General features: G+C 24.1%; 2 protein-coding genes across 3 annotated transcripts; both read left to right on the forward strand.

Annotated features, from left to right (window-relative positions):
• Positions 1-713: 713 nt before the first annotated feature.
• LOC129616065 (multidrug resistance protein homolog 49-like) lies at positions 714-20,700 on the forward strand. Of its 2 annotated transcripts, none has more exons than XM_055531531.1 (11): positions 714-1,166; positions 15,937-16,095; positions 16,244-16,307; positions 16,411-16,604; positions 16,717-16,965; positions 17,052-18,565; positions 18,632-18,789; positions 18,853-19,119; positions 19,186-19,631; positions 19,716-19,878; positions 19,942-20,700. In XM_055531531.1, the coding sequence occupies exons 2-11, from the start codon at positions 15,998-16,000 to the stop codon at positions 20,686-20,688; spliced, it is 3,900 nt and encodes a 1,299-aa protein (XP_055387506.1). In that variant the 5' UTR covers positions 714-1,166; positions 15,937-15,997; the 3' UTR covers positions 20,689-20,700. The 2 variants fall into 2 exon arrangements, with proteins under 2 accessions (XP_055387506.1, XP_055387507.1); XM_055531532.1 differs by having other exon boundaries at positions 714-1,162.
• A 1,994-nt stretch (positions 20,701-22,694) lies between these two features.
• LOC129616084 (multidrug resistance protein homolog 49-like) lies at positions 22,695-27,798 on the forward strand. The gene is made up of 10 exons (XM_055531554.1): positions 22,695-22,750; positions 23,450-23,465; positions 23,581-23,774; positions 23,829-24,077; positions 24,165-25,699; positions 25,755-25,909; positions 25,973-26,239; positions 26,318-26,763; positions 26,828-26,990; positions 27,052-27,798. The coding sequence occupies exons 1-10, from the start codon at positions 22,695-22,697 to the stop codon at positions 27,796-27,798; spliced, it is 3,828 nt and encodes a 1,275-aa protein (XP_055387529.1).
• The last annotated feature ends 3 nt before the right edge of the window (positions 27,799-27,801 follow it).

Raw genomic sequence — 27,801 nt, forward strand, 5'->3', positions numbered from 1 at the left:
AAGTAGTGAGACTTCCGCAACAAATGTAAACAAATACAAAAAGTGAATTGATGTGCAAACCAAAAAAAAATTAATTCTTTAATTTTTTAGTTTAATTATTACTCTAATTATAAATTACCGTTGTGTGCTTGTTAAAGACATAAAATAAATATAACAAATTATAAGCAGGAATATAACAGATTCTAAATATCAATATATAACAGAATGTAATATGATCAACATACTTAATATTATTCTTATACTATATGAAAATTATCTGCATCACCATCGATTATATTATTACAAAATTAATAAAAAAAATTTATAAATATATTTACATGCAATTATATTTACATATACAATATTTAGTACCTATAACACCTTAAACTTTTATCGCTTCAAATAAGCTTCCAAGATAAAGCAAGAAATAAAAAAAAACAGAAAAAATTAAACATAACAAAACTACAACACACTTCTGATTAAAAAAAACAATATCAGCAACAAAAAATTACAATTTGAATTTGCAATTCAACAGGTGATAAAAAATATAAAAAAAAAAGAAAAAAAAACGAACAGCAACAATAATAAGAAAAATAAAAAAAAATTAACTTATATACTGTTATACACATATAAGCATACGTATAGTATATAGCTTTTATATACGTAATATATAAATAGTACGATAATTTATCAACCCCTTCTATAATAAGAATCCACTTCACTAATAGGAAATCTTTAGTTAATGGTAAACGGTCAACGCGTTAAGATTAAAAAGAAATTTTGAAAGCGTCTTAATAAATTTATAATTAATTATTAAAAATAAAAAGTGAAAAAATAAAATAAAAAAAAAAATTTTTTTTTCTTTTGAAAGTAATAAGAAAATTTCAATTTTCTCTCAAAATTTTTTCTTTATATACAAATTAAATCGAAAATTTCGCGGCCCTTATGAAGAATTTTATTAGAACTATATTAAGTAAAAAAAAAGATCAAAAACTAGTTAAATATATTATTTCGGGTAATAAGTTAATAATTAAATAAAAAGAGAAAGAAAAGAGAATCACAAGGATTAAAAAGAAAAATTTTCTCATTTTTTAAAAAAAAATATTTGAAGGATCAAATAAGAAATTTGAAAGAAAATTTTTAAACAGAATACAAAAAAAGTGATAATTTTTTAATAAATTAAGTTTGTAAGTAAAATTTTCTTATATTTATTTAATTTTAATTGAAATTAAATTTATAAATAGATGTGTTCTATTGAAAATTACAGAAGCAAAATTGAAATCAAATAGTGTACTATGTAGTGTAGAATAGTGTAGAATAGTGTAGAGTTTTGTGTATTTGCTTGAAAATAAATTAGAATCATAAAAAAACAATCACCTGATATTAAAAACATAAATTTAAGAAAAACATAATTTTTATAGATCCTTAATGTATACATATTGCTGTCTTAATGGCAATAGTTGATTAATTAAAAATTTGCGATATTTCAAAATTAAGAAAAAATTGTTTATCTGATTGAATATTAGAAATTTTTAATAAAATTAGAAATATTTAAATAACACATTTTACATTTTTTAAATAAAATTAGAAAGACATGTGAATTTAGTTTTTTCTAATAAATTTTCATTTTGTGAAAATTTGCACATAGGAGTTATTGTAATTAAGGCAGCAATATTTACAATGAATTTACACTATTATTTTTTAACGAGATTTTTTAATTGCAAATATGACTATGTGTGTTGAATTAATTTTAGAGAATTTGAAATTTTTTGACAAGTTTTATTACTAATGTAAAATATATTCTAATTTTAAATGCAATAAAAATAATTGCAAATAATATTTTTATAATCAATGTATGTGATTCAAATTATGTTGGTTAGTGATAATATTTTTGATTAGTTCCTTATGAGTTGGTAATAAGGAAGTTGTAAATTATAATATTTTTAATTATTTTTTTTCAATATCCATAATCTTTTTTAAATTCCATAAAATGTGGTTTGAGACTTCAATGATATAGGTTTTGAAAACTCCTTGCGACAACCTAAAAAAATTAAAATCCAATTTTATATAAATTTATATAAAATAAAATAAAATCAATTTTATTAAGAAAGAATTTAGTTAAATGTTAAGTAATTTTAAAAAATTTAATAAAACAAAACAAAATAATGCTTAATGGACCTTTATTTCGAATTTTGACAATATTAAAAATGTACTATGTAGCATCTGACGTCAATTTGATTTGTTCAGCAATTAAAATTATATTGTTGAATTAATCAATTGATTTTAATATTTATTTATTTATGTAGAGGCGCCGCTGTCCTTTTTTAAACACAAAAAAACATGGAAATAAAATATAATAAACGGAAAGGGATATCTCATTTAAAGCGATTTTCGATACTCGAAAATCGAAACACTTTAATTTACTTCTCTTCTCTTCAAATTACATCACTTCATTTATCTTCAACAGATTTTGCAAGTCAAGTGTCATTTGAACGAAGCAATGCAAAATTATACCAAATTTACCACAGGAAATTTCAATATAAAAAAAGTTCAGATAAAATTGATTCGAAAGTAACATTAAGTGTGAAATTTGACAAAAATATATAGAAGCCAAGAGACAAGTTTAATAGTTGAATACATTTCTCATTAATTATTTTAATTAACTTGTTGATGAATAATTTTGATTTCGAATTCGAATCACTTTATGTAAATTTATTAAAAACAAAAACAGTCACCAAAAAAAATGGATCACAGTAATGAAACGTCATCTTTTTCAATTTTGTTTTTATTTTTTTTCTTTGCAACCAAAAAAAACTAAATTTCACAAATAAAATTGAAATAACAAATATAAGCAAAAAAAAAATTTTATGTGATAAGCAATAAACTAAAAATGTACCGCTATAACTGCTCAATAAACAGTACCCATAAAAATTTCTTGGAAATTTTTTTAAAGTTTCAAATTTTTTTTTTTGAAATTTTATACGAGTAAAACAAGATGACATTAAAAGACAACAAAATTGTGAGAATTATTTGTTTCAACTCAATATGACATTCCGTTATTTTATTTTGCTATTCGATTAAATTGAAATACAAAAAGAATTAAATTTTAATTAAAGAAGTCCTGTTCCAATAATTAACAATGTTGCAATTACGATAACTTGAGAACTTGAGAACTTTCAGATGAGACGACAAAACTTCATGAGAGAAGTGAGAACATTTTTCAAAGTACATAGTCTTAATTCGGCGTACCAATGAGCTCGCTTTCATAACGTAAACTACATTTTTTAAAAAAAAATTTCTAAATAAATTTCTCTTCAAAATAGATTTGAATTTTTCCAAATTATGATTAAGTAATTTTTAAGTATTTAACTGGTAATTGCTCCTCACTATTTACATTATATGTCATAATACGTAAAACATGAGTTCATGATATACATACAAACACAGATACTTTTTTACGATATACCGAGGATTATAACATTGACGAACTTAAATATGCTTACAATAATTTACAATTCAACACAATTAATATTAGTAATTTATGACATAATTAATAATTTTGTTTATATGTATATAAATTAATTAGAAAATTAATTATAAAAAAATTTCAAATAATTGTTAAAATCAACAATATTAATTAATATTGAATTGATTTTCTACATAGTTGAATTAAATTTATTCAACAAAATATTATTCATTTAGATTTAGGTGTACATATTTACATTTACCCATATATATACAGATATTTCCATCTCATATTGTCACAATGTGACAATATGAAATGGAAATATTTTATAGGACACGGTAATCAACAATACAAAATTCATTTAAGCTGACATTGTTATCATTTTTCTATAATAACATTACTGTTAATTTAATCATAATGTTGTGACCATCCAATTATTGTGATATTATTTTGAAAACAAACATTTAATAATATAAAAATTATTAATAATTTAATTTATAAAATTTGAGATTTTCATTTAAAGTTAATTACGCGCACGTGTTGAAATAAATTAATAATTTTTATAATAATTAATTTCATAAGAATTAAGACATTTGTCACTCATCAGAAAAATACAATGTTTTAACAGACGCATTTAAAATAGTCAAAACTTTGAAGTACATATATCTGATTTTTGGTTTTTCCCATAATATTTCATATTGTTCTTTATTGCATTTCAGGAAATTCGATGCATATATGAGCATCATAATTACATAATATATAACATGTTATTGATTAGAATAAATTTTTTTAAGAATGACTTAAGTGTTATTTACAAAGAACTGAGAGTGGGTTATTTGAATGTGTAATATAACTGAAAAAGGGTTACCGTGTTGAAAATTTTTTAAATATAAATAATTTTGCAATAAATTTTTAGTTTTTATTTGATTACTTAATAATTACTTATTACTTATTAATTTTTATTTCAATTATCCAAAATTATCCAAAAATTTTTAATTTTATTTCAAATAATTATTCAATTGATTTATATATATTTTTACGATAATATGTTCTTATATAGGTACAAAAGAAAATGCCATTGTTACATTATGTTTGGTTCCGAAAAATTTCAGTTATGCATTACATTATGAACAATTACCAATATAATATTCGAAAATATTCGAAAACCCTTAGTTTTAACTGGTTTTTAACGGAAGTTATTTAATATAATCTATATCCCTGTTGACATTAATTCGGGTACATATGCTAAAGGTATAAAAACACTTACGCTGCCGGCGGTATAATTTATGATCAATTTCACTGAATGGCATTTCATATTATGCATAAAGGTAGTAACTATAATTAAGTGTGCATATAGTTATAAAAGCAAATGCAAAATGTTAACATTATTGAAAATACTAATTTGTTTTCTTTAATTTTTCCTTAGTTAGGATTAATTAGGATATGAATATTTAATTGGAGTACAATTAAAATTTTAAAATCGAAAGCCTGGCCCGGTTTTAATGATTCTAGTCTAATTATAAGGAACTAAAATTTATTATGAACTCCCTCTTTATTATATTTTTAATTTAAATTTTGTTAAGATGTTTTGTTTCTTGAAATACTTAAAAAATTTTATTATAGTTAATAAAAAAAAAATCAATTAAAATTGATTAATTTTTAAGATGAATTATAAAAATTTTAATTAAAATTATTTAAAAAAAAAACAAACACCTAGTTATATTTAGTACAAAATTTAAAAAACAAATCCGTAAAATTCAATAAACAATTCAAAAAAAAAATTTACGATCTGAATAAAATTGTTATTAAGTTATTTACATATTTTATAAAATTTCACATAAAATAGAAAAAAAAACCAGTAATTTTTATTATATACCTAAAAAAAATATTTATATAAACCAATATAGTATATAAGTTATTAAAAAAGATTACCAAAAAAAAATTCACAAAAATAGAATCAGAGTTATGTATTTAGAAAACAATTTGATGAGTAACGAATTTACTAATGGAAAAAAGAAATATCAAAAGCACGCTACACAAGCTCCTCGTTTTTACTCTTTAAAAACCAGTTTTTAATTATTTAAAACTCGGAACGCATGTGCATCTAATGTTCTTGTTTATTTGTCATTAGTGAGTATACGTAGTCCAAAAACATGTTTCATAAAAATACGTAATAGGTTTAACACGCAAACCAATACAATATAATTATTACGAATCGAATTATGAAACTCAATCAAAAAATGTTTAACACTCAAAATAACATTTCTACATACTACTATACACCATGTAAGTAGTAAAAATTTAAATAAAAAAAAAAACACAACTAAAAAATTTTAGCATTAAGTAATAAAAAATAATGTTATACAAAATGTTAATTTATAAATAAACGTGTCCATGATATTGTGTGTTGTGAGTGTACCTATATGCAAAATATGTACGTATTATTTATAAACAATAAAAAATAGAGAGAAAATGTATTTTGTTTGCGTTTCAAAAAATTTGATTTGCTTTCTCATTCTCAGTGCCTTCCCAAACAAAAAAAAAATCGAAAATTTCTTATAATAAAATATTTGAACTTTGGTATTTAACGTTATTGTCAGCCGTTTTCATCATTCAATTATTCGATTTCAGACCAGAATATTGTAATTAATAATTTTTTTTTGAAATTCCGATACATACGAGTATTAAATCAAGCGCAAATTGTACTGTAATCCTGTAAGAATGTGCTTGATATACAATGTTCTAAGTAATTTAATGATAATAGCTGTGTTTACAAAACGAGTCTTGCATCAACGGTTGACATATTATGACATATTTCATTCCATTAACAAGGGGAATGAAATCAAATGTCAACCGTTGTTGAGACGTCATGTAAATACAATTAAGTATACATTATGTTGTTCCATTTCTAAGAAAATTTAACACTTTAAACGTATAACACTTTACATGTATAATACTTAAAATTACAACAAGGTTTATGAAATGGTATATAATTAAGAGTTATAATTTTACAAATATGCCTTCAATATTCGATAGATGCCTTCACATTTGTTAAATGACATTTTCATATTTATTGAAAAATCTGGGAACTTTTAAGGTTAATTTTTAATTTCTTCATGAAGCTTTAAAAACTTTGCCATGCTAATAATTTCACTTACTCATTACGCAAAATGTTGCATTATATATAAGTACTTGTTAAACAAATTATTCAAAATTACATAATAATATTCTTAGTGGGAGCAAATTAATATAATATAAATTAAGCATATATATGTAGTACTCGTATTCTAAATACTATTAAATTGAATCTAATATCATAATAATTAAAAAATATAATTTGATGCAATAGTATAATAAAATTATAAATTATACTGAACAATTTTTAATGAATATCCATTATAAACATAGAGTATATAATTAAGTATAATCATCCATTTATTATATATATTTAGTAATTAATAATAAAATATTTAAACGTGTCGTACTTTTAAATAAATTAAAAATCATATTAAATAATTCATATAAGTATACATAAATGAAAATCGTTGAAATAGTAAAATTGTATTAAAGATCAATTAAATACGATAAACTAGAAATTATCGTTAATTTACAAAGATGAAGATAAATTATCTATTTTACTTAATAATGTATATGGTGTAATCATAAATATTTAAAATATTCAACTAAATTACAACATGTAAATTAAATATACTATTATAACAGATTCCAAACTGTCTAACATTATTAAATGCTTTTGAATAATGTATAATGTTAATAAATCAATAAAAATAAATATTTTTTGATTTTTTTTTAATTTAATTTATTTATTTGATTATATTCAATAAAAGAATTTCTAGTAGTACAGTTAATATAAGTATATTACATTGTTTCTCAGCCTTTTTTCGTATTTGCCTCCTAAAACTAAATTAAAGCATTTGATCGCCCTTCGCTCCTCTGTTAAAAATAAAAAACAGACATATATGTAAATAATATGTATATCAGAAATCCAAAAAGATATTTCATGCATTTTGTTATACAATGGGGAACTAAATCTTGGTTCTAATTGAATAAAGCTCATATCATTTCAGGCATTCGGTTTACTGTTTGCTTTATTGACACCAGGGCATGGTATATTCATTTTCACATATAGATATATCTACTGGATGATTAAATAGAATCAGAGATAAAATTGCAAATTTAATACGTCATCCAAAATTTTTTCGATTTTAAAAATAAAATATAATTTTAAAACGAATGGCTTGGTCGTTCTCCCCTATAAAGCTACCTGGAATTACCGGATTAGAACCCAAGATATATTATTATGTTACATTTCCATTAATTAATTTACTGCATAAATTTATAATTTTTACATAATAAATTTATTTGTAAATTTACCTTTTTTTTACAATTAAATAAAATAAACATGAAAAACAGAAATTTGCATATTTTAGAATTATTGAATTATTGAAAATATTTTTTTATTATTTAATTGATCTGATTTATTTCATCATTTAATATAAATCTATGGATTCAGATTACTATATAAAAATTAATTTAATGTATTTAAATTTAATTAAATTAAATCTTTTATAAAAAAATATTATGGTATTAAAAAAAGTAAATTTTAATCACCTCTTTTAGTCAATGCAGGTACACAATTAATTTTTTTTTTTAAATTAAAAATGGAAATTGAAAGTTTCATTTTGTTTTTCTACCACGCAAATTTATAAATAATTTATATTTTATTTATAATTATTACAAGTTATATACTTACATACATAAAACAATTTTAAAAAATAAATTTTTTTTTACATAAAATTTTCCATCAATTCAAATATGTATAACAAAAAGATAAGATATTATTTATTATCAAAATTAGGAAATTAGAACGAAATAATTATTAAATCAATAATTTTTAATCAAAATTATTTAATTAAAAAATCTAATTTAAGAACAGTAGTTTTTAATAATAGTAAAAATAACAATATTATAATAATGATAATAACAGTAATTCTACTTACAATAACAGTAATATCAAATGGCCTGCAAACATGGGTATTTTTCATAAATAATTTAATAATTATAGAAAATATCTTTTATAATTCTGCATACATTGATACAAAATATGTTTGTATAGGTATTCATTAAAAAATTATTAGATAGAAAAAAAAATTATTTTAACTGATATTTTATCTTTATTATTTATAAAAAAATTTATTTATTATTCAAGTTAATTGTCACAAGTAAAAATATTTAAAAACAATTCAAATGAAATTTAAAAATTTATTCTATATAAATATTAATTAATAAAATATTCCAAATTCCAAATATAATTTGGCATTAAATAAACATAATTGTGATTTAATTATAAGGAGAACATATATATTAAACAACAACCTGATAGGTACATACACATAGCAAAACTACGGCAGGCTTGTCACTATTTATTTATAATATCATGATCTAGCCCTATACTCCTCCTAGAATTGATGAAGGAACAAAAAATAAATAAAAAATTCACATAACGCATACGCATATAATAATAGGTCTTTTCATAAATACAGTATATCGCAATGTGTAGTCAAAACTGCGCTATATTTATGTTCATAAACAAATGTTGTCAACCAATTTGTTCATAAACATGTCGAATTTTCCGGATTAATATAGCGAAATTGTATTAGTAGTGCAGTTAAATCACATAAACTATTTTTATTTAAATACATTATATTTTTATAGTATTGCATTTCGCAGTTATTATTTGACAGTATTGCTTTTATGATTTCACTTTTAAGCATCTAATTTAATTATTTTTAATTTTTTGCTATATAAATGCTTCCTCTTAATAATAAAGTTTTTCATAATAATTACGTATAGTGTCAAATAAACAAAACGTTAAAACAACATTAAAATTTTTACAAATACGAGTAGGTTACTGAAATTTTTATTTTGATAGGAAAATATTTCTAATACAATATTATGTATATATACACAAAAGGGGTCTATGTTTCTCTATATATATACAAAAGCTTATCATAATCTAAATAATATTTAAATCATAAATAATGATGACTAGACTTTTCAGAATTCAACAGCCAGCTAACAACCTCTGATAATATATATACTTTAAGATTAGATAAAAGTTATAATTCATATACCGCAATACATGTGTACATAGCTATAGTATATATGAAACTTATTACCTTACAAGTATGTTGTAGGATTCCCATACTTTAATTTAGTTTAATTTAGACTACATATTTTAATCTTATCAAATAACAAAAGTTATTAACGACGATAGCTTCTTAAAAATAAATAAAATATAAATGAAATTCACAACTTCTTTTATAAATACGAGTATAAAATAAGATCATAGTATAGAAAATTATGTTGCAATATTATGTCATGCAAATAGAAATGCAAATAGGTGGTTTGTAACTTTTATACATTATGACGTTTAGTTTGTTTTTGGACTGGTGGCGCTTTCTATATTCCTGAATAAAGAAAACATAAAATTAATTTTATTTTTTTGCAATTTTTAATTCATAATAATTGCGTTCCATTTAAGAATATATAACAGTTAATCTACAACAATGTAATTAGAAAAAGTGTGTATAATTAGAATACTATTTTGTCTTTAATATAAAAACTAACTTATAATCTTAAAATCTTACTATTTCTATTAAAATATAAAGCCATTCACCAGAATAAAAGCGTATAGTCCTCTTAAATACTCATTTATGTAAGACCGGTTTAGTTGAAAGTGTTATACATATATGCTTAAATGGGATTGCAAACAATAAAAATATTCAATTAATATTAATTAACAAAAATTTAACAATTTACTTATGCATATATGAGAAATATTGACACATTCAATGTGTCAGTTCTAAAATTAGAAGACATATTCAATATTATAATTGAATAATTATTATAAAAGAATGTTACAATTACAACAAACGAATTTGTCCATAAATCAGTAGATAATTAATAGATAAAAATAAACTTTCATTACAAGTAAATGAACATATTATTTAAAAAAAAAAAATTACAATATGGCAATAATTAAAAATAATCTGTCACATTTGAATTGACTACTTATTTCAGTTAATATGGTAACAACAATTAAAAACGTTTAGATAATATTAATATAGTGCAATTTAACACTTGTCTAAATAAATAATTAGTGTAATTAAATTTAATTGAAAAATATAGTCTAAACAAAAGAGTGAAATACATTTTATAATATATAAATTAATAATAATATAAATATTATTATTATTATTGAAAGTAATAAAAAAAAGTAGATATTTTTTTGGCAATTCATTGTAATTATTGATTACTTATTGATCGACGTCAATTTGATTACCTATAGTATTTGAATAAAATATTATTTGGGTCTTTGATTTAAATTTCTCATGTTCCAATTACTGTTACTGCCCTGAAAGTGCGTTATAAACTGAATACACTTTATTGCATCTTGATTATTAAGTCTAACACTACAAGGAATTTCACATGTTCCCGTTCTGTTGGGATACCCAAACAAATTTTTTATTGCTTTATATTGAGCTGTTTGAAATGGGTAGCCCCAAATATAAAAACAGTCTATTCATGACTATGTAAATTTTCCAATTGAATCAATCGTCACTTATGTCAAGAAAATAACTTATATGTACGCTTATCGAAAATAAAGTAAGTTATAGCAAAATACAATTTCTTTATATTTTTTGTCAATTGAAGATTGAATCTCAGTATTAATGTAAAACAGAAGTATTGAAACAATATATTCTCGAAATACAAAGTTTATATGTGCCATTTTACTACGCCTGCTGTCGATTTGATGACATCAAATATTCTTGGAAGAACGCCAAAAAAGTTCTCAACTAATTTAATAATACTTAATAACCATTTATTATTTTAATTGTTAAATATAATTTTATTAAATGTTCTTGATAGATTATTCTAGATCTAAGTTGCAGATATTTAATAATAAATCACTCGAGATAAAATTCTTAAATAATATTGAATTATTTTAAAATTAATAATTAAAATAAGAGTGTGAATTTTTCTGCACAATAAAAGAAAAATATTATTGCCTTTATGTAAAATTTTAATATAAACGTAAAAACCCCATCAATTATTAAAATTCAAATCAGTTTCTTTTTAAACTATTATATTACATAAATATTAGAATAATATTGTGAAAAACAACTACACAGAATGCCTCAAAAATTATAAATAATATTCCCTTACAGCGGGGTAAGAGAAAAATTGAATCTATTACTATAATTTAGTTATTATAAATGAGAATAGAAAGCTGAATAAAAAAGCCACTTTCTCTACATATAAACTTACAAATCATAATAATGGTAGTCCCTTCCGCACCAAAAAACCGCTCCATAAATGCAACCGCGTCGCACGAACACCTCGTTTTTATTATGCATACGAGTATAAACAAAACAAACACCCAACACGTTACTTAACCAGATTACTTTTCCATCGTGAAAGTATATAGGGGTGTATTAAAGTTAAAATTACTTTAAATGATTTTTAATGAATTATTCAATTATTTTTTATATTATATTCTAATTGGGTTTTTGTTTTGTTTTCTCAATTTAATAATACAAATTAAAAATTTAAAATATTTTAGAAGAAAAAAAATTATTCTAAAATTATTTATAAATATTCATAATTTAAATATATAATTGTAATTTTCATGTACATATGTATGGATGTATGTAGGTATGTATGTATGTAATTAAAATTTTTACAATAAAGTTCATTGAATTAATCATAAATTTTATGAATAATTTGTTAGATTTTAATAAATTTCATATATTATAAATCAATTAAGGTTCGCCTGCCATAGTATAGGTCAATTTTTGAACAATAAAATATAAAATAATAAACAATGTAAAAATTTATTTTGTTTTTATGGGAACTATGACCCAATAAGTAGAATATTGTATATTTTACAATAAACAGAAATAAATTATTTAAATTTTTAATTTAATACAAGTGCTAATAATTTTGTATTTTTACGATTTTCTTTCTCAAAAATTCTAGCTATATTTTTATTTATTAAACAATAAAATTTTAGCTCTTAATTCATAAATCATACTTTGTTTTTTTTTAAATAACTTCGTTTTAAAATATTTCAATTAAATGAAAATAGAAATGATTTTCTTGCAATTTTTCTAAATTAGAATTTTAAAAATCTATATAGAAACAAATAATTTAAATAAAGTGTTAAAGATCAAATTAAATCGATTCAATAATTTTACACATGGACGCAAATATAAATAATCGATTATTTAAAAACAAGCTGATAATTTTTTTGCGATCTTTGCAAAATCACACAATTTTTTTTAATATAAAAACAGTAAAAATAACAATATTAAAATTTATTTATAATTACTATATGAGTTATTAATTTGTATCGCCATTTTAAAAATTATCTGAGTTACCATAGTAGTTTTAGTATGTAGTAGATAAGTATATAGTTTTTGCTCTAAATTTTTATTAATATGAAAATTTCATTAAATATTTTACTACAATTATGATTGAATACAATTACTAACCTTATAACCTTGGTTATTAAAATTTCACCACTCCTATGTCTAATATAAATAATTTTTGCAAAAGATATGAGAATACAAGCCCAGTTTCTTACATAATAATTATTAATTATTCAAATTGATAAGAAAATAAGTTTTTTATAAGATTTTAAGTAAATTTAAACTATAATTGATAAAATTAGATTTCGAAAATAACATCGTTGACATGATTTTTATTAATTTAACCCTCCCTAGATATAAAATGCTTATCAGGATTATTAATAGTAACCATATTGAAATTCAAATTTATTATGAAAATTTTGATTAAAAAAAGTGATTCCTATATCAAAGGTGCTAAGACGATTATCGTAATTTTCTAAAAATAAAACTTTTATATACATACTTAATACATATTTGTATATTTTTAAATTTAATAAAGTAAGTGTACTTAATTATTTTACATAATTGCACTCATACATATTATTTAATAAATTCCTGAATATTTAAAAAATTCTTGGTATGACACAATTATCTAAAAGTGGATTATTAAGTATCACTATAAATCATATGGAAAAATTATAGTAAAATATGTACATTTTGAATTCTTTTGGAAACTAAATCTTTGCGGATTTTCATATAAATTTTGACTTATGAAATTCTGTACTGTTATGAAAAAACAATCGAAATTCAATGAAATTCAAAGCAGAATTACTTAACTTTTAAAAAGAAATACGTATATAGAATGTAGATTTCAGAAGAGAGAGGAGAATATCCTTCCGACCAGGCACCGTAATCATGGCTTATTGCTTCCACATTCCAATAACGGAAGATCTCAAAGAATTGTATGTGACTTACTCAATACTGAGAAAACTCCTTGTAAGCCACCTATATCTTCTTACGAACAAGCGCAACTGTCACACAAATTGTGTATGACATTTTAGTCTTCCCATTGTTGCGGCAAAACCTACACAGAAGGAAGTCAAATTTACTCAGATTATAAAAATGTAAAATCGAAAAGTTTAGCTGCAATTACTTAGTTTACATGTTAATTTTCACAATTTAAATAAATATACAACACATAAACGAAATGTATATACATTCGTAAAAAAATTTCCATTTTTTATTAATCTTAAAACTTCGGATTTTCCCTTTAATTATCTACATACATACATATGTAGATTAGAAACATAAAACAAATTAATTTTCAAGAATTTCAATTATTTTGAAAAAATTTTTTTTGACCTAAGTACATACTGGACAATGTCCAATATGTGAAAAAAAAAAACAAAAGAACATAGAAAGAAAATTAAAATTTTGCGAATTCACTATTAATTTATAATTTCTTAGCATTTGAAAAGATTATTTTGAAACCTTAACAATAATCGGTCTCTAATCGATCTTACCAATAATAATCGATTAATTACTATAAAAAAAGCAAAAACTGAATATGATTCAAATATTTTTTTTTTTATTATACCCAATTCAACAACTTATAATTACTTATAAGAATTAATACTTATTATAGTAGATTTAAAAAGAGTAGCTTCGGTACTAAGCAAAAAATCACAATTATTAGAAAGTAATCGGCTTTGATTTTTATCAAATCAAATGAAAAAAAAGGTGGAAAATAAAAGTTTTTTCTACATGTATGCGACGGCTATTAAATTTAATTGTTGTTAATATTCTATAGACACTTATAGTTCATAAAATTAATTAAATTTCATGTAGATATAGGGAAATCCATAGAATTTTTTTTTATTTTTAATGAATTGATTAAATTTTTAAGTCATGCTTCTTAATAAAATTATTAGTAAAGTTTTTCTATAATTTTCATGAATCAATTTAACATTGTTATTATTATTATTGTTAAATGATGTTGATCAAAAAAGTGTAGTAATTAAATATTTTTTCTTAATAATAATTTGCAATTTTTAGGTTATGTAACAGGTAATCTTTTAAAGTATAGAAAATTACAACAAAAAAAAACCAATTGATTTTTTTTATATTAAAACTCAACTTACTAATTTTTTATGATTTTATATCTATTGATTCAAAAATAAGTTTGCAATAATTTTTATAAATATGTCGTATGTTACGCCGGCCGTAATGTTTTAAATATACATGTCAGAGCTGAACACCTTTTCCTGCTATTGTAACTTTCATTTGGAAAAAGTTTACAAAAGATATCTGCGTTTCTCTTTGAGTGTCCTGGATATTCCCTGCAACCTTTAAAAATTGATTCTCTGTGATAACAGTTTGCTACTAATCGATTTATAATCATATTATATAATCGATTATTCACCAACTGGTTTTAGAATTGTGCTTAAAAAAGTGTTAATTTGCGAAAATGTTATAGAAATTTAAGGTTGTGTTGAGTTTTTTTATGTTCGTCGTTAGGCTATTGAATGTACCCTGAAATGAGTCACCGACGAAAGAGGAGAGTATATCCATGAACTTAATCTCATCGTATAATCTGATTTTGTTCATTTTAGGGTTTCTAGAAATTACTTTACTCTTTTTACTTGAGAAAAATTTATAAACAAGAGAGAAGAGTATATTATGCGTGAACTTTATCTCTTCGATTTTGTTAATGTTAGAGTTTACAGAAATGATTGTACCCTAATCTAGTTAAAAATTTATAATTTAATTTTTCAGTTATTAACATATCTAAAGTTTTCAAATATTAGTTTAATAAGCACTGTGGGTTAGTAATCACCTTTCAACTAAATTTTCTAGAAAAATTCAATTTTTCAAACTTTAATAGCAAGTACACTGCTCTGTTATTTCAAAAAATTATTATCAATTTAAGCAAAATTGAAAAGCAATGTAGCCCTTAAATGTTTTCAATTTTACGTATTTAAATTAAATATTGTAATATTTTATTTCTAATGTCTTGATCTTATTAAAAATATTCAAATTTAATAAATTTTATTTTAGTGAAACTTAATGCTGAAAACGAATACTCATTAAAGAGAGAAGTAATTTTCAAAGTTTGAGAATGAAAAAGAAGCTAAACATATCACGTGTGATTTCTAAAACATCGAATAAAAATGATGATTTTAAAAAGAATAACAAAAATGGTGACATTCTGAATGCGTAAGTAAACAAAAATTTTGAAATAAGTATTTTTGTTTTGATTTCAAAAATAAAATGTCAAATTTTTTGACATAAATAAATTATAATAATTTTTTTTATTGAATACTTGTTAGAAATTTTGTTTTATAATCAAATTGAAAATTTTTAGGCAATTTTCGTTACTCGATGGACCAAAAAGTGAAAAGGCACAAAATATTAGTTTTTATCAATTGGTGAGTACATGAAAATACACTTAAACTTACATATTATGTATTCATATATACATATATATGAATGTATATAAATTCTAAAATAATTTAATTGAATTTATTACAGTTCCGATATTCAACTTCAACTGAAAAATTAATAATATTTCTTGCATTATTTTTTGGGACAATTGGTGCAATATTAATACCATATTCAGTTATTATTTATGGTGAATTTACATCATTGCTAATTGATCGTGTAACAAGAAAAGGAACATCGACTCAAGTACATATTTTAAAACTATTTGGTGGAGGCAGAGAATTGTAAGTAGAATTTTAGCATTTAATCAAATTGAATTCTTAATATAGCAACATGATTATTTCATTATATAAAGCATAATAATAAAAATATTTAAAATAATTTTTTTCCATATAGAACAAATGGTACTATTCAAGAAAATCGTGATGCATTAATAGAAGATTCAATTGCATTTGGATTGTCATCGGCAGCTGGTGCTGCTTTACAATTTATAGTATTAATTATATCAGTTGATATAATAAATATAACTGCACTTAATCAAATAACTAGAATACGTAAATTGTTCTTAGAAGCCGTCCTTAAACAAGATATGATCTGGTATGATGTATACAGTAATGACCATAATTTTGCAACCAAAATGACAGAGTAAGTAAAACCTATTTTTTACTTAACAAAATCAATTTGTCGTATGTTATTAATTTAAAAATTAATTAAATAAATTTTAATTACAGAGATTTAGATAAATTTAAAGAAGGAATTGGTGAAAAAATAATTATATTTTGGTATTTACTCATGACATTTGTAACATCTGTAATATGTTCTTTCTTTTATGGATGGGAATTAACATTGGTTGTATTAAGTTGTGTTCCAATTATTGTTATTTCAACAGCATTAGTAGCAAAAATTCAAAGTTCTTTAACTGAAAAAGAATTGAAATCATATTCAAGAGCTGGTGCTGTAGCTGAAGAAGTATTTAGTGGTATTAGAACAGTAGTTGCATTCAGCGGTGAAAAAAAAGAAGAAGAACGTTATGCAAATCGTTTAATCGATTCTGAAAAGACTGGTTATAAAAAAGGTTTTTGGTCTGGTACTGGAAGTGGTATTATGTGGTTTATAACATATTGTTCATATGCGCTTGCATTATGGTATGGCGTAGTTTTAATTATAGATGAAGATAAACAATATACACCAGCTATATTAGTGATAGTATTATTTGGTGTTCTTATTGGAGCACAAAATCTAGGCTTATCATCGCCTCATATTGAGGCATTTTCTGTGGCACGTGGTGCTGCAGCAAATATATTTTCAATTATTGATAGAAAACCAATAATTAATTCATTAGATGATTCTGGTATAAAGCCAAAAGCTGTTACTGGTAATATACGATTTGAGAATATTGAATTCCGTTATCCATCACGGCCAGACATTGAAGTATTAAAAGGTTTAACCTTAGAAATTGAATCTGGTAAAACAACAGCATTAGTTGGACCATCAGGATGCGGTAAATCAACCTGTTTACAATTATTTCAAAGATTATATGATCCAATGGAAGGTAATATTAAGTTAGATGGATACGATATTAAGACATTAAATGTTGCATGGCTAAGATCAAATATTGGCGTTGTCGGTCAAGAGCCAGTATTATTTGCCACAACAATTGCTGAAAATATCAGATATGGTAGACCAAATGCAACACAAGCAGAAATCGAAGATGCCGCAAAAATTGCTAATTGTCATACATTTATAACAAAATTACCACAGGGTTATGATACAATGGTTGGTCAGAAAGGAGCTCAAATGTCAGGTGGACAAAAACAAAGAATTGCTATAGCAAGAGCTGTTATCAAAAATCCGAGCATTTTATTATTAGATGAAGCCACATCAGCGTTAGATCCAACCTCAGAGAAAAAAGTTCAACAAGCATTAGAAGAAGCTAGTGTTGGTCGGACAACATTAGTTGTATCTCATCGTTTATCAACTATTACAAACGCGGATAAAATTGTATATATTAAGGAAGGTCAAGTTCTTGAACAAGGTAGTCATGAAGAGTTAATGAAAAAAAAAGGATATTATTATGATTTGGTGAACACAAATAAAAAAGATGATGATGAAGATGATGAAGAAGATTCTTCTGATGAAAGTCAAGGTAAAAGTGAAGCTGAAAAACCACATCGTGCCAAATTAGAATCGAATAATTCAGTATTAAGTGCTGGAGAAGACAATGAAGCTCATGTAGATGAAGAAGGTAGTTTTAATTTGTGTATTTTTTGGAAAAATGTTTGTTTAATATTTAATTTTGTTACGCATTTAGAATTGTATACAAAAAATGAGAAATACAAAGTGTCATTTATGCGACTTATGAAACTTAATAAACCAGAATGGCCATACATTCTTGTTGGTGGCATCGCTGCAATATTACATGGTTCTTCTTTACCAATATTTGCTATACTTTTTGGTGAATTTTATGGCGTAAGTTAATCTTAATATTTTAAACTTTTTGGATCAAATTAATTAAGAATGCAACACTTTTAGATTCTTTCTAATCCCGATAAAGCAAAAGTACAAGAAGACAGTAATTTTTATTCATATTTATTCATTGCACTGGGTGTGTTAGCTGGTGTTGGTTCATTTTTCCAATTCCATATGTTTAATAAAGCTGGTGTTAGCTTAACATCAAGGTTAAGAAAACAAGCTTTTAAAGCTATAATTTCGCAAGAAATGGCATTTTTTGATGAAAAAGTTAATTCAATTGGTGCTCTCTGTTCACGATTATCTGGTGATTGTGCTAATGTCCAAGGGGTAAAAAATAAAATTTTGATTTACAAAAATAATTTTTAATGTACAATTTTTTATATTGTTTTGTAGGCAACTGGAAGTCGTATCGGTGCAATGGTACAATCTATAGCTACTTTAGTTATTGGTATTCTTATATCATTTTACTTCTCTTGGGATTTAACATTAATTACAATGATAACAATACCATTTGTTTTGGGTTCAATATTTTTGGAATCACGTTATATGGATGCTAGTACCCGTAATGAAAAACTTGCTATAGAAAGCGCTAGTACTGTAGCTGTTGAGGCTATTTCAAATATTAGAACGGTATCAAGTTTAGGCCAAGAACCACACGTTCTTGAAAGATATTGTAAGGAAATTGATTTAGTTCGTGAAGCTTGCAAAAAGAAAACAAGATATCGTGGATTAGTGTTTTCTTTGGGCCAAGCAGCTCCTTTTGCCGCATACGGGCTTTCACTTTATTATGGTGGTACTGCAGTCGCTGATCGGGGATTACAATTTGAGAATGTAATCAAGTATGTGTTTCTTAAATTAGTATTTATAAATTTTTTTAAACTTTTTAATATTATTTTTAACAATATTTGTAATTTTTAAAATAGAGTTTCAGAAGCGTTAATTTTTGGATCATGGATGTTAGGACAGGCTTTAGCTTATGCACCTAATGTAAATGCTGCTATTGTTTCAGCAGGAAGATTATTACGTTTATTTGAACGCCAACCAAAGATGGTTAATGTAGCGCCATCTCCATTTAATTCTGTTGAGGTATTTCTAATAAAATAATATTATTTCTTTTATTTGAAAGTACTTTGATTTATTCAATTTCAGAAAGTTGATGGTGACATAAATTACAATAACATACAATTCCGTTATCCTACACGTCCTGAAGTACAAGTACTGAAGGGATTACAATTAACAATTAAACAAGGTACAACTGTAGCTTTAGTAGGACCATCAGGTTGTGGTAAATCTACTTGCGTTCAACTATTATTACGTTATTATGATCCAGATAGTGGAAATATAAATATTGGAGATTTAGCTACAACAGAATTTCCTTTAGATACATTAAGATCACAATTGGGTTTAGTATCACAAGAACCTGTACTTTTTGACAAAACTATTGCTGAAAATATTGCATATGGTGATAATTTTAAAGATATTCCAATGGCAGAAATAATAGAATGTGCAAAAAAAGCGAATATACATGAATTTATTAGTAATTTACCATTAGGCTATGAAACATCTTTAGGTAATAAAGGTGCTCAATTATCTGGTGGCCAAAAACAACGTATAGCAATTGCAAGAGCTTTAGTACGAAATCCAAAAATATTGATATTAGATGAAGCAACATCAGCTTTAGATATGCAAAGTGAACGAATAGTTCAAGATGCTTTAGATGCAGCTTCAGCTGGTAGAACTTGTATAACAATTGCACATCGTTTAACAACAATACAAGATTCAGATGTTATTATCGTTATTAAAAATGGTGTTATTATTGAAAAGGGTACTCATGACGAACTTATGAGAATGGAAGGAATGTATTCAGAATTATATACAATGCAGCAAATTCAATAATTTAATTTTTTAGTATTTTATTTTAGTACTAATGTTATTCTCGTTATTAATTATATGTATAGTGAAAAATTCATTTGCTTTAAGGATTTAATTATAAAATTAAAATGTAAATAATTTATTCGATTTTATTATTAAATATTTTAATTATTATTTTTATTTAATATAATATTTGTTGTTTTTACTCTTTAGTATTAATTAATATCAAAATTGAATATCTTGCGTAAACTGTGTTTTTAGGGAAAAAAACGAGAACTTAAAATGCATACAAAGTTACACAACCAACATAAAATTCAAATCTCTCACAAATTGACCCAGAAAAATATAGAACCAAATATAGAGCATTTTTATGCTAAAGTTTCCTAAGAGATTTTTATATTTTCCACCTCTCGAATAAAATGCTTGCTTAAATGAAGAATTCATATTTGTTCCCCCTGTTATTTTACTTAAAGGCGTACTAACATAAAATAAAACTTTTATTTGCCAATTCAAAGTTACTACCGTTCTTGAAATAGTAGTGGTTATTTAAAAAAAAACTAAAAAAACGTACAAAGATCAGTACGATTCTTATTTCTCTTTAAACATTAACGGCAAATAAAACCATTTTGATTAATACTCCTTTAAAAGCTTAATGGTAAAAAAAAATACTAAAATTTTGTATATTATGCAATTACTATAAGAATTAATAGCAAGAAAAATACTTAAATTTTTAGCTTTATGTATAAGAGTTACGTTTAATTTTTTGAAAAAATAAAAAATTGAGAATTCTGTGAAATTTTCAAAATAAGAATCAAACTCGTACAACGGTAATTTTTTATTTCTCACGACACATTCAAAATGTAGCTATGTAGTTATTAGATTATCACAATTTACAATAATAATATGTTCAACAAAAATTTTATTAAAAAGAATATATATTGCATATATTTAGGCTTATTACTCAATAAATTGTCTCAATTTCTATGCTTTATTTTTTTATTATTTATATTCATAAGTCTTGTATTGTATTTAAAATATCTTTAAATTTAAGCTAAAGAAGAATAAGTAGTTATTAATTACATTTAATCGTAAAAGTTTCAAAAACTTTATTATAGACATGAATCATTTTGTATGAATTGGTTTGTGTTTACAATAATAATATCGTACATTGTACGATAATATTACCACTATTACAGTTACTATTGTAAATTACTCAACTTAATAATTCGATACTCAGAAAAAGTCCCAATTATTCTTGTCACATAATTTAATAAAGCATTTTCCAATAAAATCAAATAATTTTTTCAAGAAACCCTGTAAATTTTAATAGGAAAAAAAATCAATTGTATTATATTAATTCTTTTTTTGATTTTATATAAAACCAAAAAAAAAAAAATTAATAAAATTTGAACAAGTGTATTAATTACGTACAAAAGTAAATAAGAATCTCTTTAAGCGAGTAAAAGTCTGTTTTTTCATTTTTCATACATATTCAGTTAGTGAGGGGCATTCATACTGTTAAGTACAACTTTTAAATTTAAATATTAAAAAATTATAAATTAAAATAAAAGTAATCATTTTTGTTGGAATATTTCATTAATAAAAATTTTAAATATATATATAGTAATATAATATAATTAAATAATACATATAACAGTGAATAATATAATTAATTATATTTAAAATAAAAATAAACTTAATTTTATTTTTTATTTACTTTAATATGAAAATTAATTAATTAATTAAATTTTTAATGTGTATAAATAAGATTTTACGATATTATAGCAAATTTAATATCACGGTATATAGTATAATTAACCTATAATTCAAATATTTAAAATTAAGTTAAGTAAACACGTATAACACCTTACCAGCCAAAAAAAAAAGTTTCACAATATCAAATATTTATACTATAGTATACCTATATTTTAAATATATTTTAAATAAATAAATATTAATTTTTAATTTGGTGAAAATCTAAAAACAGAATATTCACACGAGAAGGTACAAAAAGAAAAAAAAACACAAAAATGGATCTGAATGAGGTTAATGATAACAGTGCGGAAACAAATGAAAATCAACAAACGTAATTTTTATTATAATTATTATTATATTTACTAATATACATATATAATTTATGATTATTATTATTTAAATAAAATATTATGAACGTACCACCTGTTTTCGGGCGATACATACAGTTTATTAACAAATTAGTTTACATTTAAAAAAAATTTGGAAATATACGAGTAAAATGAGAAAAACACCAGAATTTAAATCATATTTAAATAAATATTTCACATGTGATAAAAATAATAGTTAAAATCATAATAAGTTCAATAGAATATTAAAAATAAAATATAGAAAGGGCTTCGCAACAGTAGAAAATAGTAGAGTTAAGGATTTTAATTAAATTCACAGGCTCTACTGAATTTTTTTTCCAAATACATGAAATTAAAAGTATGCTTCTTAATTTTAAAAATATTAGTTCTAGTTAACATGTTAATTGGAGCCCTATTTCTTGATAATATATTTTCAGTTTTCCTTCATTTAAATTATTGAAGAAAATTGGATAAATTGAGAGAATTTGAAATCAAAAATAAATAATGAACTCACAAAATTAATAATTCACTTTTGCAGTATCTTTCTTATGTACCCATAAGAAATTTAAAAGACGTTCTTTTAATGTTGCGTTTACTATATTATGAAAATATTAACGTTCACACTATTCATTTTAAAATGTCTATTGTAACAATATTATTTTAAATATTCTCTTTATTTTTAGAAATTCATCAGATACTGTAGAAAATCATGGAAGCTCTTCACCAAAAATTTCTTATTTTCAAATGGTATAAATTTACGATTTTTCCTCAAAACTATTATTATTAAAATTTAACGAAATATTTTACATTAAAGTTTCGTTTTGCTACTGGATTCGAAAAATTTTTAATATCAATATCATTATTATTTGGAAGTATTGGATCCTTAGGAGTACCATATTCAGTTATCGCATTTGCAGAAGTTTCAACACTTTTAATTGATCGATCATCAAATATTGGTACATCAACTCCAACTGTAATATTAAAATGGTTTGGTGGTGGAAAAATATTGTAAGTAATTTACAAAAATAAAATATTTAATAAAATATTTAATAATAATTTTAGGACCAATGCAACCAAAGAAGAAAATAATAAAGAAATAATTAATGATGGTATAGCGTTCGGATTATCAGCATTAGTGGGTGCAACAATTCAATTAATTCTACTGACAATTGCTGTCAATACAATAAATACTTGTGCAATAAATCAAATATCTCGAATAAGAAAAAAATTTTTTAAATCGATTCTCCGACAGGATATGACTTGGTTTGATTTATTTAATAATGATTTTAATTTTACAACAATGATGACAAAGTATGAATTAATTTTATATTTATCTAGTACTCGTACATTTATTAGAATTTTCTAAGTATTCCTCACTCTTTTATTTTTATTTTTTAGAGATTTGGATAATTTAAGAGAAGGATTAGGTGAAAAAGTTCTTATATTTTGGTTTCTAATGACTACATATATCACAAATATAATTTGTTCATTTTGTTATGGTTGGGAACTTACTGCAGCTGTACTATGTTTAACGCCAATTATTATAATTTCGACAGCTTTATTTGGGAAAATGCAAAGTTCTTTAACAGAAAAAGAATTAAAATCATATTCAAAAGCTGGTGCAGTAGCTGAAGAAGTTTTTAGTAATATAAGAACAGTTGTAGCATTTAGCGGAGAAGAAAAAGAAGTTGAACGTTACTCAAATAAATTAATACCAGCCGAAGAGTCAAGCTTACGTAAAGGTTTACTATCAGGAATTTGTAATGGAGCTGTTTGGTTTATGAATTATAGCTTTTATGCGGTACCATTATGGTATGGTACACAATTAATATTAGAAGATCGCGCTAATGGTTTAAATGATTATTCACCAGTAGTTTTGATAATTATTCTATTTTGTGTTTTAACTGGTGCACAAAATTTAGGTTTAGCATCACCTCATATTGAAACGTTATCAGTTGCTAGAGCTGCTGCTGCTAATATTTTTCAAGTTATAGACAGAAAATCAACAATTGATTCGATGAGTGATGAAGGTTTAACACCATTAAACATTATTGGTGATATTGAATTCAAAAATATTCATTTTGAATATCCGTCACGACAAAATGTAAAAATTTTAAATGGTATTAGTTTTAAAATTGAATCTGGTAAAACAACAGCCCTATTTGGTTCTTCAGGTTGTGGTAAATCAACTTGCATTCATTTAATTCAACGACTTTATGATCCAAGTGAAGGATCAGTATTAATTGATGGTATTAAAGTTAAAGATTTAAATGTAGCATGGTTAAGATCACAAACTGGTGTTGTCGGACAGGAACCAGTACTTTTTGCTACAACAATAGCTGAAAATATTAGATATGGTAAACCATCAGCAACACAAGACGAAATTGAAAATGCGGCAATAATATCAAATTGTCATAATTTTATAAAAAGATTACCGAATGGATATGATACAATTGTTGGTGAAAAAGGTGCACAATTATCTGGTGGACAAAAACAAAGAGTTGCAATAGCTAGAGCAATTATAAATGATCCTAGAATACTATTATTAGATGAAGCAACATCAGCATTAGATCCACCATCTGAAAAGAAAGTACAAATTGCATTAGAAGATGCCAGTATTGGAAGAACCACATTAATTGTATCACATCAATTGGCTACAGTGAAACATGCTGATAAAATAATTTTTATTAAAGACGGTAATATTGTTGAAGAAGGTTCCCATGAAGAATTAATGGATCGTAAAGGAATTTATTATACATTAGTTAATTCATACAAGGAATATGAAGATGATTATAGTGAGACCGAAGATGATGATTCATCCGAAGAAGAATATGCCCAAAGAAGTTTAAGCACGGTCGTTCGAAGACAGTTTCAATCAACAAAATCATTTCTGAGCTATGTTGAAATTCGTGATGAATTAGAAAAATCACAAGGTATCAATTAAAAAATTTTCAATAATTTTTTTTTAATTTAAAAAAATTTTTGTAGATTTTGCAGAAGAAGATATTACACGCGTCTCAATGTTTCGATTAATGGAATTAAATTCACCTGAATGGTTAGAGATTTTAGTTGGTTGCATTGCTAGTATTTTACATGGCGCGTCACTTCCAATATTCGCTATAATATTAGGAGAATTTTATGGAGTATAAATATTTTAAAAAATGTAGATTTGCAAGTCTCTATATGAAATCTTTTAATATTTGTAGGTGTTTTCCTTGCCAACCTCGGAAGATATTAGGTATCAAAGCAACTTGTATGCCTCATTATTTATAGTTCTAGGTGTAATAGCTGGTGTAGGAACATTTTTTCAAGTTTATATGTTTAACAAAGCTGGTGTAGAACTAACAAGTCGACTAAGGAAACAAGCATTTCAAACTATTACCCATCAAAATATTGCATTTTTCGATGATAAAACAAATTCAGTGGGAGCACTTTGTGCCAGTCTAGCAACAGATTGTTCAAATATCCAAGGAGTATTTTTCTTTTATTTAAAACAAAAAATAACATGTTTATATTTTTTAATACTCTTTATTTTAATAATATAATTTTAGGCAACTGGAAGTCGTATTGGAACCCTTGTTCAATCTATTGCTACATTAGTAATTGGTTTAATAATTTCTTTATATTATTCATGGGATATGGCACTTGTCACAACAATTATTTTACCGTTTTTAATGTGTGCTATTATTATTGAATCAAGATATATGAAAACAGCTGACGAAGCTGAACGTCAATCAATTGAAAATGCATCAAATATCGCTGTAGAAGCTATTTCGAATATGCGGACTGTAACCAGTTTGGGACAAGAAAATTATATTTTGAAAAGATATTGTGACGAAATTTACCAGGCAAAACTTGCTTGCATTAAAAAATCAAAATTCAGAGGTTTAATTTATGGATTATGTCAAGCAATGCCGTTCCTATCATTCGGTTGGTCCCATTGCTATGGTGGATATGCTGTTGTGAAGAGTGACTTACATTATAAAAATATAATTAAGTAGATTAATTTTCTATAAAAAAAAAACTACAATGCATTTTGTTATTACACTTTTTTATTTAAGAGTATCAGAAGCCCTTGTATATGGATCATGGATGCTAGGACAAGCTCTGGCATATGCACCAAACATTAATTCAGCTTTAATATCTGCAGCAAAATTAATTAAATTACTTGACTATAAGCCAAGAACATATAAAAATTCTGTAGCATATTCTAATACAGCAGAGGTTTAAAAATCTTGTTGTTTTCTAAAAATACATACAATTAATCTATGTGATTTACTTTTAGAGATTTGATGGTGATATAACATTCACATCAGTATCATTCCGTTACCCTAGTAGACCAGAAGTGAGAGCACTTCGAAATATTAGCTTGGAAATTAAAAAAGATACTACAGTAGCTTTAGTTGGACCATCTGGATGCGGAAAAACAACATGTCTACAATTATTATTACGTTATTATGATCCAGATGAAGGACTTATTTCAATTGGTAGAAGAAAAACTACTGCTATACCGCCACATATCATAAGATCACAGTTAAGTTTAGTATCACAAGAACCAGTTTTATTTGATCGTACAATAGCTGAAAATATTGCATATGGCAATAATTTTGATAATGTTTCAATGACAGACATTATTGAAGCTGCAATGAAAGCAAATGTACATGATTTTATAACAAATTTACCGTTAGGTTATGATACACCATTAGGTAATAAAGGTACACAATTATCTGGTGGTCAAAAACAACGTATAGCAATCGCAAGAGCACTAGTCCGAAATCCCAAAATATTGTTATTAGATGAAGCAACATCTGCTTTAGACCTTGAAAGTGAAAAACTTGTACAAAATGCTTTAGATGTCGCAAAAACAGGACGTACATGTATAGTTATTGCCCATCGTATAACAACAATACAAAATGCTGATCAAATTTTTGTAATTCGAAGTGGCAAAGTGATCGAAAGAGGTACTCATGACGAGCTAATGAAATTGAATGGAATGTATGCTGATTTATATCATATGGAACATTTTTATTGAAAA

Source organism: Condylostylus longicornis, unplaced genomic scaffold (assembly GCF_029603195.1).
Source record: "Condylostylus longicornis isolate FDR11 unplaced genomic scaffold, ASM2960319v2 ptg000162l, whole genome shotgun sequence".
Taxonomy (NCBI): Eukaryota; Metazoa; Arthropoda; class Insecta; order Diptera; family Dolichopodidae; genus Condylostylus; species Condylostylus longicornis.